The sequence below is a fragment of the Gopherus evgoodei genome, chromosome 17, assembly GCF_007399415.2.
Source record: "Gopherus evgoodei ecotype Sinaloan lineage chromosome 17, rGopEvg1_v1.p, whole genome shotgun sequence".
Classification (NCBI taxonomy): Eukaryota; Metazoa; Chordata; order Testudines; family Testudinidae; genus Gopherus; species Gopherus evgoodei.
In genome coordinates, this window is record NC_044338.1 from 10042546 (window position 1) to 10054935 (window position 12390).

The window sequence follows — 12390 nt, forward strand, 5'->3', positions numbered from 1 at the left end:
TAGGTCACCTTTAAGAAACGGGAAGCTATAGGCAGCAAACTCAGCTACAAAGATCAGCCTCTGATTCCAGACTCTACTGTCAGGTTCACTAATTATATCAATGACAAGTGACTGTTGGACTTGTAACTCGCTATCCCATATGGTTTTACCTTGGACCGGCGATTCCTAGGCGGAGGGAAGGTTCAGAATGATGTTTAGCGTGGCTTAATCCAGTTGGGCAGCTGGATCAGGAAGCATCCCTGGCCAGGGTTCCGAGCGTACGATGTTGGCGTCAATAAGGATAATCAATATTGGCCTGTAAGGCAAGTAAACTCCTGGATGGCAGGAAATATAGAAGCTTGCTGCCATGGGAAGGGAAAATGAACATGGCTCCAGCGTGAAGGGGAAGTGAGGACAACCGTGCACCAAGCAGATGAGAGGCTGATGTGAACAGGGGTAGCCAGCCAGTGTGCTGTCTGGGCAGTGGAATGCAAATCCTGGGAAAACGCAGTGGTGTCAATTTCGTATTTGCACAGCTCACTGAACTGCTTCCCATTGTGTGGTGGGCCTGTCAATCTCTGCACCAAGAAATGGCCTGGGGAGGGAGTGTGTGCAGGACAGAACTGGCATGCCTGGGCACCTCCGGGGGGCAGCCCGAATCTGGCCCTGGGTTAGTAGCTTATGTTAAGAATCCATCGATAAAGCATAGCATGTGCATTTGGGCCATTTGCTTTAATAGGCTGGAGGCTGTTTTGTAAAAAATCCAAAGAAAAGTAGGGTCGAGCACGGCCCAATCAATAACCTGCCAGCATGGGAAACTGCTGCTAGACACAGACCTTATTGCTGAGTACGGCGTTCAAAAGAGCTGCTGCTCAACTCTGCCCCTCTGCATTTGGTGCACCGACCCCCATCAAAGCCAGATAACACCTGTTCTGATTTAAGAGCAGATTGACTGAGACAGTGGGAAAAATTCATCCCTGGCATAATCCACTGATGCCTCCCAGGGATGAGTCTGGCTCAGCGAATATAATCCGTTCTATTTAATTATGTTTCCTTGAAATGAGCCCCACCTCTTGCCCCGTCCTGCTGACTAGCATGCGCCTTCCCCAGCTTTTGGAGCCGGCTGGGCTCTGCATACATCTCCCTCGAACTCGACTCCTTTACCTGAGCTACACCACAGAGTGGTCTGATCTCTGCATTGCTTTGCAAGTGTATTCTGTAGCCACTGCAGTCCCCCAGCAGCCACCTCCCATTCCTTTGTTTATTTCACTGGGACTTGGATGAGTTTTGATCAAATGCACTGCCACTGGCTAGCCCTTTGGAAACCCTGAATTCATTGTTAAAATCTCAGGCCAAACCCTCTGGTTCTCAACCCAAATCACTTGGACATGACCCTTTTAAAAAAAAAAAAAAAACCAGACCCCGATGGCTGTTCTCTAATCATCAAAGATGTCATGGAACTTTCCTAAGAGAAGAGATTTTCCATAATTCCCTTCCCACTGCCCCCGCTCTTGTGCAGCGTGCTGTGCTCCAGTTATTCATGGGTCTGCTGCCTTCCATCCAAGAGGTGGCTGCATTTTGGGTGTTGGATGAAGGTCTAACCCAGTGGTCCCCAACCTTTTTTGTCTGGCAGGCGCCATACGACGAGCCACCGAGAACCGTGGCTGGCGGACGAGCATCCACCAAAATGCCGCCGAGAAGCAGCAACGTCAAGAGGTGTCGCTGCCAAATGTCACCAAAAATCAGCGGCATTTCAGTGGCAACGCCACTTAATGATGCTTTTCAGTGGCGATGCCTCTTGACATTGCCACTTTTCGGCGGATGCTTGTCCACTGGTCAGTACACGGGCACAGATAGATGCATGGTGCCCGTGGGCACCACGTTGGGGTCCACTGGTCTAACCCATTGATCAGTGTTTGTTACGGGTCCCCCAAGTGCCTGATCCACAGGGAATCTAGAGTCTTATGACTCCAAGGAGAAATCTTTGGCTCTTAAACTCAGACTATAGCAGCTCATGCTCTTAATTCTCGAGATCCCCAGTGCATCTGCCCAAGATGGTGGCTGTCACATACACAGCTGACAAAGCACCTTGAGATCCTTCAGGATGGAGGATACTGTCAAAGTGCAGTTGATGAATCTCCAGACGTTAATATTTGAATGTCTGCATCCATCCTTTCTACGGTCCTTCCTGCATCTCTACAAGGACTAAGTGAAGATTGCGGTTACATTTGATTAGAAATAAACGTTTGCCCCTTTTAGGCAGTTGATTCTCTGGAACATTTAGATTTTTGCTCTGTTGGGATGCAGTCTCAGCCAGACCAGAAGAGCAGCTCCTCTGGGTTCAATGGACCTGCTATACAGTGTGTCTAATCTAATGGATCCACTCTAGAGGGGGAAGTAGGATGGGATCCCAAATGTCCCCACATTTGGGAGCATTTAAAAAACTGCCTGTGGATTCCGATTTGACTTTTTGTAAATGGGTCCCTGCGAAGTGACTAGTGATTTTGAATATCAGAGGGGTAGCCCTGTTAGTCTGGATCTGTAAAAGCGGCAGAGTTTTCTGTGGCACCTTATAGACTTTTGGAGCATAAGCTTTCGTGGGTGAATCCCCACTTCATCAGATGCATGGGGTATACACCCACGAAAGCTCATGCTCCAATACGTTAGTCTATAAGGTGCCACAGAACTCTTGGCTGCTTTTAGTGATTTTGAGTGTCCCAGTAGTTGGGGTTTCAACTTGAGATGCCTTCAAAGGACCTGATTTTCAGAGGGTACTAAGCATCTGGCCCCTGAAAATCAGGCCCCTTTAAAACCTCTGTCTGGTTATCCCCGAAATGGAGGCACCCCAAATTATTCGTCACTTTTGGCCCTTTCTTCATAATGGGCTAAATAAAATGCTGGATCCCAGCACCCCTGTAATAAACATACAGCTAAGGGTAGCAAAAAATCCCTCCTTAATCTGTAAAGGGTTAAGCAGCTCAAATAACCTGGTTGGCACCTGACCAAAAAGCACCAATAAGGGAAGGAGATACTTTCAAATCTGTGGGGGAAAGTTTTTGCTTTGTTCCCTTTGTGTGTTCTCTCGGGGTCAGCAAGGAGTCAGGGCAGGGAGAATACATCTCCTAAAGCCATACCTGAACTAAGCATCTAAGATTACAAATTGTAAGTAATATGAAGGAAATGCATTAGATTATCTTTTATTTTAGCTTGTGAATTTTCCCTAGACTAAGAGGGAGGTTTATTCCTGTTTTTTTGTAACTTTAAAGTTTTGCCTAGAGGGGAATCCTCTGTGTGTTAAATCTTATTACCCTGTAAAATTTCCTTCCATCCTGATTTTACAGAGGTGCTTCTTTTACTTTATTATAAAGAAAAGTTCTGTTTTTAAGAATCTGATTGGTTTTTAGTGTCCTAGAAACCTAAGGGTTTGGTCTGTGCTCACCTTGGTTACCTGTTTGGTTGGTATATTAGTCTCAAGCCTCCCCAGGAAAGGGGGTGAATGGACTTTGGGGAATATTTTGGGGAAACAGGAACTCCAAGTGGTCCTTTCCGTAAATCTTTGTCTAACTCACTCGGTGGTGTCAGCAATACCGTTCCAAGGACAAGGAAGAATTTGTGCCTTGGGAAAGTTTTAACCTAAGCTGGTAAATAAGCTTAGAGGGGTCTTTCAGGCAGGTCCCCACATCTGTACCCTAGAGTTAAGAGTGGGGAGGGAACCTTGATAACCCCAAAGCCCCAGTGCAGCAGTGAACAGAAAACACAATGTTCGCATCTGATTTCATCTGATGCATTTTGTATATTCCAATACATGTGCACGCAGAGCTGTGTCAAAGTAAAAAATCTGGACTCCAACAACTTTCACTGTATCCCTTTTGCAGGAAAAATCAGCCGAATGGTCAGGAATCCCTCAAGAGGCAGGGCTCTACCTCAAGCAAAACACCTGTCTTGACACCGCAGGCCATCAGACACATCTGGGTGCGGACAGCCTTGATTGAGAAAGTGCTGGACAAAATCGTCCAGTACCTGGTGGACAACTGCAGGTAAAGAGGGGACCAAACAGCTGGCAGTGCAAAGGTTTTGTTTGTTGGACCAAAGTGTGCCTGTCTTTGCAGTAGCGAATGTCGTCAGTGTCCCACCTGCAAACTCAGAGCTGAGCAGAAAAAAGTTTAAAAAAAAATTTCCCCAACAATTTGTGTTTTGTTTTTTAAACTTTATGACAATGTTTGGAAGTTTCGGTTAAGGTCACTCTGTGGGAAAGCTCAAAGAACCAGTACAAAAATCGTACACATTTTTAAAAAAAATATTTTTTTTACTACTTTTTTTAAACGTTGCAGAATGTCAGCTGGCTACGGTCTAGGGGTAAAATTATCAAAGGACCCTAAGTCAGTGGCTCTCAACTTTTTCAGACTACTGGACCCCTTTTAGGGGTCTGATTTTGTCTTGCGTACCCCCAAGTTTCACCTCGTTTTAAAAACGACTTGCTTACAAAATCAGACATAAAAACACAGAAGTGTCACAGCACACTGTTACTGAAAAATTGCTGACTTTCTTGTTTTTACCGTATAATTATAAAATAAATTGATTGGAATATAAATATTATACTTACATTTTCAGTGGATAGTATATTAAGCAGTGTAAACAAGCCATTGTCTGTATGAAATGTTAGTTTGTACTGACTTTGCTAATGCTTTTTCTGTAGCCTGTTGTAAAACTAGGCAAATATCTAGATGAGTTGATGTACCCCTTGGAAGATCTCTGCATACCCCCAGAGGTACATGTGCCCCTGGTTGAGAACCACTGCCCTAAGTGACGTAGGCACCTAAGTTCTCTTGACTAGCAAATTGCAATAAGGATTAGGCACTGAAGTCATTTAGGCGCTTTTGAGACTCATAAGCGAGAAGCTGTAGCGTGCCAGGCAAGTACATGCCCTCTGCGGAGGAAAGGGAGAAAGGGGAGAAGGGAGCAAAAGGAGGTGAGGAGTGAAAATTTAGAAAACAGTAGGAAGGTCTGATTGGAATAGGTCAGATCTGTGACGACATGTTGCCTTTATTTGGAAGGGTTACATTTGTGACGGAGATTTCCCCCTTCGAGGCTGGCAGAGAGCTCAGGCGCCTTGTGGATGTGATGCATTTGGATTCTAGCAGACACGACCAAGCTCTTTGGCATTCTACTCAAGTCTCCTCCTGCATTGGGCTCCCCAGCGAGGTTGTCCTCACCTCGTCTTCTCCACCCCCACAGCTAATGCAGTAGAATGAGGAGTATACTGGGGAGACTTTGGTGGCCTCAGAAGAAAGGAATGGTGGAAACCCTGAGGCCTGGCCTAGGTTAGTCACAAAATAAGAGCAAAATCCCTGGCCACCAAAGATGTCACTCGCTTTGCTCTCAGTGCTGTGCTTATCGATGGAGACATATGCTTGGTTTTGCAAAGGAGAATGGTATTCGGGGGGAGTCCACAGGGGCAGTTAAAGTATATAGGCTCTTTCATTCTCCCGTGGTATTTCCAAAGTCTGGGTTACGTTTTCCTTGGCAGCAGGTCCGAAGAGGACTATATTTTCCTGGTCTATCTTCCTGTTGAGAGGGAAGAGAAAAGTCTTCGTGATGTTCAAATAACATGCCAAGTTGGTGGCATCTGATCCCAGTTTGCTTAAACAGCCATTTGTGATTTGTGTGTTGGAGACGTATGGAGCATGGGGGTATCCTGTGAATGTCCCCCATGGAGGTATTTTGGTTCAAGACCTCTGGGCTAACTCTCCTCCTGTGTTAAGCAGGTTTTTCCCCTGATAGCAGGGTAGCATGAGTGAGGCCCACGATCTTTTTCAAACACACCACAATGCTGCAGAAATGCACCCCTCTTTCGGGAGTATAATGGTTACTTCCTCAATCTACAAGATTTGGGGCCATATTTTCCAAGTTAGGTGTGCATGATTGCCTAAATTATCTCTGTAAACCAGGTGCTCTGTTTGCACCGGCACTTGGCCAGCGAGGTGCACGTGAAGCATGGAGATATACGTATCTGGTGCAGTGCAAGCACATGTAGTTGTGGGTGCCTAATTTGGCCAACCCAACCTTCTCTCAGTAAAACTGGTTCCCAGTCCAGCCCAGTCCTATATCTGTTCCCAGTCCAGCCCTGCCAGTCTTGGGTCCTGGACCTGGGATGAGGGAAGTCTTGTCTCTTTGCTTCTAAAGCAGCATCAAGGTTATTTTTTTGTTTTGTATTGTTGTGTTTTCCTTGCTGACTGTATTTGAGCCCATGCTGATTATGTTGAAAAGTTTTCTTTAAAGCGAGAGAATATTCCTGGTCAGTGGAATTACATCACTTCTTGGTGGTTTGGAGATGTTCACCTTTAGGAAATTGGAAATAGCGTAGAGTTTGAGCCCCATCTAGTGGAAGATACAAGCAAAATGATACTATGTTCAGAGAGACAAGATGGGTAAGGTAATCTTTGACTGGACCAACTCCTGTTGATGAGAGAGACAAGCTTTCGAACCACCCAGAGCTCTTCAGGTCTGGGGAAGGTAAGTACAAGTTGGGACAGATTGTTAAGCATAAGGGGTTCACACATGCTGTTGGAAACATCTTAAAATGAAGTGGGCAATTAAAGGTTAGCCAGCAGTGTGGTGTGTTACAAATTGTCATGAAGAACCATAAAACCAGTGTCCCAGTTAAGTCCAAAGCTCTTGGTGTCTAGCAGAGCTATGAATTTAAATCCCTAGGCTCATCTTTTGAAGGTGTTGAGTTTTCCCTTGAGGATAAGTATTGAAAGATCAGATATGGAGTGATCAGTATGTGAAAAGTGTTCACCCAAGAGTGCTATGGTATTTTTGTCCTTTATAATTTTCTGTGTCAATTCATTCAAGAGCATAGTGATTGTCTGGTTCCACCCACATAGTTGTTATTGGGGCATTTGATGCATGGTATGAGGTGCACCATGTTTTGTGATAGACGTGTGTAGGACCTGTGGACCTTGAACAGTGTGTTGTGGGGGGGGTGAATCATTGTAGCAGGGGAGATGTCTGCAGGTTTTGCATCTGTTGTTCTGACAGGGTCTGGTGCTGCTTTGAGTTGCTGTGTCCTGGTCTGTAGGGAGCTTGCTTCTGATGATGAGCGTGGCAAGGCTGGGAAGTTGGTGGAGGGCCAGAAGAGGGGGTTGGGGAAATATTTCAGGATGTGGTTTCTGTCAAATACTGCTTGATGATTTCCCTTATGGGTTCCAGTGGGGTGTGTTGTCAGTGAGTTGTTCTTGTTTTCTGTATTGAAGCAGGCTTTCCTGGGGGTGCGTGGACCCATTCCATGGTGCGATCTACGGCTCTGGTGGAGTGTCCTTGTTTTGTGAGGGCAATTTTTAATTGTGTTTAGGGTGTATCCCAGCCTTTCTCATCAGAGCAAACTCTACAGTATCTGATTATGTGACTGTAGATGACGAATTTCTTAGTATGTCTGGGGTGGTTGTTGGATCTGTGGAGCTAAGTGTGATGATCTGTGGGTTTCTTGTCTGTTGTGCTAAGAGCGGAAATGGTTGACTTCTTCAAGTCTACATAAAAAAATTGTTTATAATTTTATATAAAAACATATTCTAAAAATAGATTAAATCACTTTGTGACGGTTTGGATCATAGAAACCCTCTTGGGAGCTGCCATCCGATGTGCCAAGACTACTTCTACCCCTGCTTTCCCTGCCAGCTCAGAACTCCAGCACCCTGTCTTGCTGAGCCAGGCACTCCTGTCTGCTCCAACACAGACCCAGGGTCTGAATTACTTGCCCCAGAGCTGCAGGTTTACCTGAAAGCAGCTAACAGAAGTGTACTTGTCTTTAGCACTCAGATGCCCAGCTCTCAATGGGGTCTAAACCCAAATAAATCCGTTTTACCCTGTGTAGTAGTAGTAACAGACAGAACAAAGTAGGTCACCAAGTAAAATAAAATAAAATGTGCAAATCTATGTCTAATCAGACTGAATACAGATAAGATCCTCACCAGTTCCAGAATGCTCCCCTTTACAGACTAATCTCCTTTTAGCCTGGGTCCAGCAATCACTCGCACCCCCTGTAGTTACTGTCCTTTGTTCCAGTTTCTTCCACGTATCCTGAGAGATGCTCTCTCTTTAGCCAGCTGAAGACCAAATGGAGGGGGCTCCCAGGGGTTTAAATAGACTTTCTCTTGTGGGTGGAGACCCCCTCCTCACTCCTATGCAAAGTCCAGCTCCAAGATGGAGTTTAGGAGTCACCTGGGTAAGTCACATGTCCATGCATGACTCACAGTTTTTATAGGTAGCATCCACTGTTTGCATGCCACCTTGAACGTCCTCAAGTAGACTTCTTATGTGGATTGGAGCATTCCAAGATCCATTGTCCTTTAAGTGTTCCTTGATTAGGTACTTAATTTCAACATTCCTTTCTCCAGGAACTGACCAAATGCTCTACTAAGGTTATTTAGAAATCAAGCCAGTACAGAGCCAACAGTCATAACATCAAATACAAAAATGATAAATGCATACAAATAGGATTAATACATTCAGTAGCTCATAACCTTTACGGAGATATGTTACACGGCATATGTAGTGTAAAACACTTTCTAAGCATATTTCCATAGAGCCTTATGGGAGGTACCGTCACACACATTTTTTCACTCTTTTAGTTGTGATCACCTTAACGTTGAGCCTGTCTGAGACCCAGGTAAGTCAATTGTCTGCAGTTGCCGTTGGGGTGATCACTTGGCTGTAGAATTACTATTTAATAAGGTTTTTGTGGTTTTGCTTCAAAACTGAGCCTCTCCTTCTGCAAACTTTTACCCCTGAGCATGTGCTTACTCCCGCATACCTTTCCAGTGACTTCAGCAGGACTGCGGGAAATAACAGTATGCTCCGGAGTGCCTGTCCGCGGGATCAAACCCGAAGAGTTGCCCTGCAGCTCTGGAGAATGCGCACGGCTGCGTATCGCTCCCCTGAGGCCATGGACTGTATTTGGGCAGGCTGTGCTAGGAACTAGCAATGGATAGCATTTTCAGGAGCACATACCTGTGGCAGTCAATGGAACTCACGCTCCTAAGTGACTTGGGAGTTTTTGAAAATACCAACACTGGACTCTAATCCATTTTTTTTTTTTATTCTTAGCAAATATTATGAGAGAGAAGCTTTATTGGCAGATCCTGTTTATGGACCAATCCTAGCTTCTCTCCTTGGTAAGTACGTTCATTGTTCGCTCTGGGTGGTTTAGGGTTTGTTTTTGTTTTTTGCTTACTGCATTTTCCTGGAAGCTGAGCGGTGGGGTGGGGAATGAAGAGAGATCATCTTGTTTTACTATTTGATTGCTGGCTTTAATGATAGAGCAGAATGGAATTTGGTTTTATTCTAGGTGTGGTGTCCCAGAGCAGGGAATTGGAGGTACTAATCGTGTAGTGGCTGTGCATTATGTGCTCAGCAATATTTCTCTTGCAGTCTCCTAACAGCACTTGGTTTATTAAGTGAGGGAATTTGGCCTGAACACTGAGGTTATAACCCGTGCTGTGAGATCATTAGCTTCACCAAACATGAACAGAAAGGGCCTCAGTTTACCATCTGACCTGGAAAATGAATGTGAACAAATGTCCGTTCTTCTTAAAGAGCCTCTGTCATTACTGTCCTCCTAGTTGGGCCGTGTGCACTAGAATACACCAAGCTGAAAACAGCTGACCACTACTGGACAGACCCGTCAGCAGACGAGCTGGTTCAGAGACACCGGATCCATGGAGCTCATGGGCGCCAGGACTCGCCCTCAAAACGCCCGGCGCTGGGAGTAGGTATTTGCAGCATGCCCTTTCCCTGTTATTGGCGCAGAAGAGTGGATGGGTATTTAGATAACACCCACGGGCAGCCTCCACCTATTTCCAGGAATGGAGAACACTTTTGTGCACTGCTGAACGTCCATTTGGCTCCAAATGTCCCCTCCACCCCCGTCCCAATTTAGGAAGGCTTGAGATCCAGATTTGGAATTTTGTGGCTTGAGATGCCAGGGGTTTCACCTCCTGTGCTGATTCCCTGCCGTGGGGAGCAGCAAGCCTCTTTGGCTGGGGTGAGGCGGCTCTTTTGAGGGACCCAGGGCTGCAGAAAGTAAGTCCAATCCAAAAGAGATTTCTCGAGACACCCTTTTTAGTGGAGCTGCTGCTCTGAGCAGCCTCTTCATACAAGTTGCAACTGGTACCATATAACCTGCATGCTGAACCACGGCTCTCGTGTCTCCAAGATCCGGAAACGGCACTCAAGCGGGAGCATGTCAGAAGACCGATTTGCAGCTTCGGCTAGAGAATACGTGGAGTCTTTGCACCAGAATTCGAGGACGCACCTGCTGTATGGGAAAAATAATGTCCTGGTCCAGCCAGTAAGTATCTGAGCATCAAGTGTGTTGAGTTCTTGTGACTGGAGCAAGATTAATGCTGGCTAGCTCAGCATGGTAGAGCCAGGAATGGAACTTGAATATCCTGAATCCGCAGCCAGTGTCTTATCCTCTGGACCATCCAGCTCCGGAGGCAGCATCTGAATCCTGAGCTGGCCCAGCAGAAGATGGATGCGTCATCTGAATGAGCCATGCAAGCGTCAGGGATGGAAGGATGCTGAGTGCCATCCTTTCTGGTTCAGCCCAGGTGTTGGGGGGAGCTTTGACTCCTTTCCCCAGGAGACCTCACTAATGGTACCCACCGCCCCTTCCAGTTAAACTGTGATACGTCCTGCCAGTGAAAAAGGAAGGAGAGAAATGGGATCAAGCAGGGATTTAAATGGGTTTATACCCCTGCCCATCAAACGGACCTCCTCCCACATTACACAGATTGCTAATAGCAGCCTCTCTAATAGGAGAGTGGTCTAGTGGGGTGGGAGTCAGGAGACGTGGGTTCTAGTCTTGGCTCTGTCACTGACCCTGCTGCATGAACTTGGGTGGGTCACCTCTCTTCTGTCTCCCGTTGTTCCCCCATCCCCACTGTGTTTTGTCTATTTAGATCAGGGGTGGGCAAACTATGGCCCAGGGGCCACATCTGGCCCTTCTGATGTTTTAATCTGGCCCTTGAGCTCCAGCTGAGGAGTGGGGTCGGGGGCTTGTGCCGCTCTGTGCCTGCTGTGACTCTGCGCAGCTACAGGCAGCAGCAGCATGTCCCCCCTCCGGCTTCTACATGTAGGGGCAGCCAGGGGGCTTCACACGCTGCCCCTGCCCCAAGCGCTGCTTCCGCAGCTCCCACTGGCCAGGAACCACGGCCAGTGGGAGCAGAGAGGGTGGCGCCTGTGGATGGGGCAGCATGCAGAGCTGCTTGGCCATGCCTCTGCATAGGAGTCCAAGGGGGGCACATGCTGTTGCTTCTGGGAGCTGTTTGAGGTAAGTGCCATCTGGAGCCTGCACCCCTGATCCCCTCCCACCCTCTGAATTTGTCAGTCCCAGCCCGGAGCACCCTCCTGCACCCCCAATCCCTCATCCCCAGCCCCACCTCAGAGCCCGCAGCCACAGCCCACACACACACATTGCCCCGGCCCAGAGCCCCCTCCCGCACCCTGAAGTCCTCATTTCTGGCCCCACCCCAGAGCCCGCAGCCAGAGCCCTCACCCGCTCCCACACCCCAACCCTCAATTTCATGAGCATTCATGGCCTGCCATACAATTTCCATATCCAGATGTGGTCCTCAGGCCAAAAGGTTTGCCCACCTGATTTAGACTGTAGGTTCTCCAGGGCAGGGTGTGTGTGTGTGTGTACCCAGTACCTAGCACAATAGGGGGTGGGCCTTTTATATCAGGTAGTACCTCTCGGTGCTACTGCAATGCAAAGAATAATTTTTGTATTTAGATCATTTCATATATAGTTTAGAAACCAGTGAATGGCTACTTGTTTCAAAGCTCTTGTATCATTCCATTAGCACCCCTCAGCCACTGAAGGGTGGACGGACACGGACGCACACGTTTTAGGAATGATTTGGGGCTTTGATTTTTTTGCTCCTGTCCAACAAGGTTGTTTAGCAGTTGATGTGTCTGCCTAATTTATTTCTGGTGAGTTTGGAGGTGTTAAATCTGCCCCAGGATTGATGCTGGGAATTGACAGTGTCAGACACCCAGAAGACAGATTTTCTACTAGATCCTACCTGCAGAGGAAAGGAAGCTGCTTGAAAGAGGGTTATGAGTTTATAGAAAACTCTTGGCCCTGTCAGGAGCTTTAATTTATTACTGTTTCTGCAGCCTTAAGTTCCTTCCCCGCGCTCCTATTTGCAGACCACTTGCCAAGGAGTAAAGAGGGTGTAGTTAATTAGTTTGTATTATGGTAGCTCTTTGAGACCCCAGTTGAGATCAGGCCCTCGAGCAGTAGGTGCTGTACCAACACAATGGCCACGTCCACACTACAGAGTAAAATCGAAATTAATAAAATCGATTTTATAGAACAGGTTTTATAAAATCGATTTTACGCGTCCA

General features: G+C 46.8%; 1 protein-coding gene across 5 annotated transcripts in view; it reads left to right on the plus strand.

Moving 5' to 3' along the window:
• SGSM2 (small G protein signaling modulator 2) overlaps positions 1-12390 on the plus strand; it is a 128687-nt gene that overhangs the window by 78690 nt on the left and 37607 nt on the right. For all 5 annotated transcript variants that reach the window (XM_030536781.1, XM_030536783.1, XM_030536782.1 and 2 more), the window contains 4 exons: positions 3855-4016; positions 9085-9152; positions 9600-9745; positions 10193-10327. In XM_030536781.1, the coding sequence (XP_030392641.1) occupies positions 3855-4016; positions 9085-9152; positions 9600-9745; positions 10193-10327 (511 nt within the window). The remainder of the gene's footprint in view (positions 1-3854; positions 4017-9084; positions 9153-9599; positions 9746-10192; positions 10328-12390) is intronic.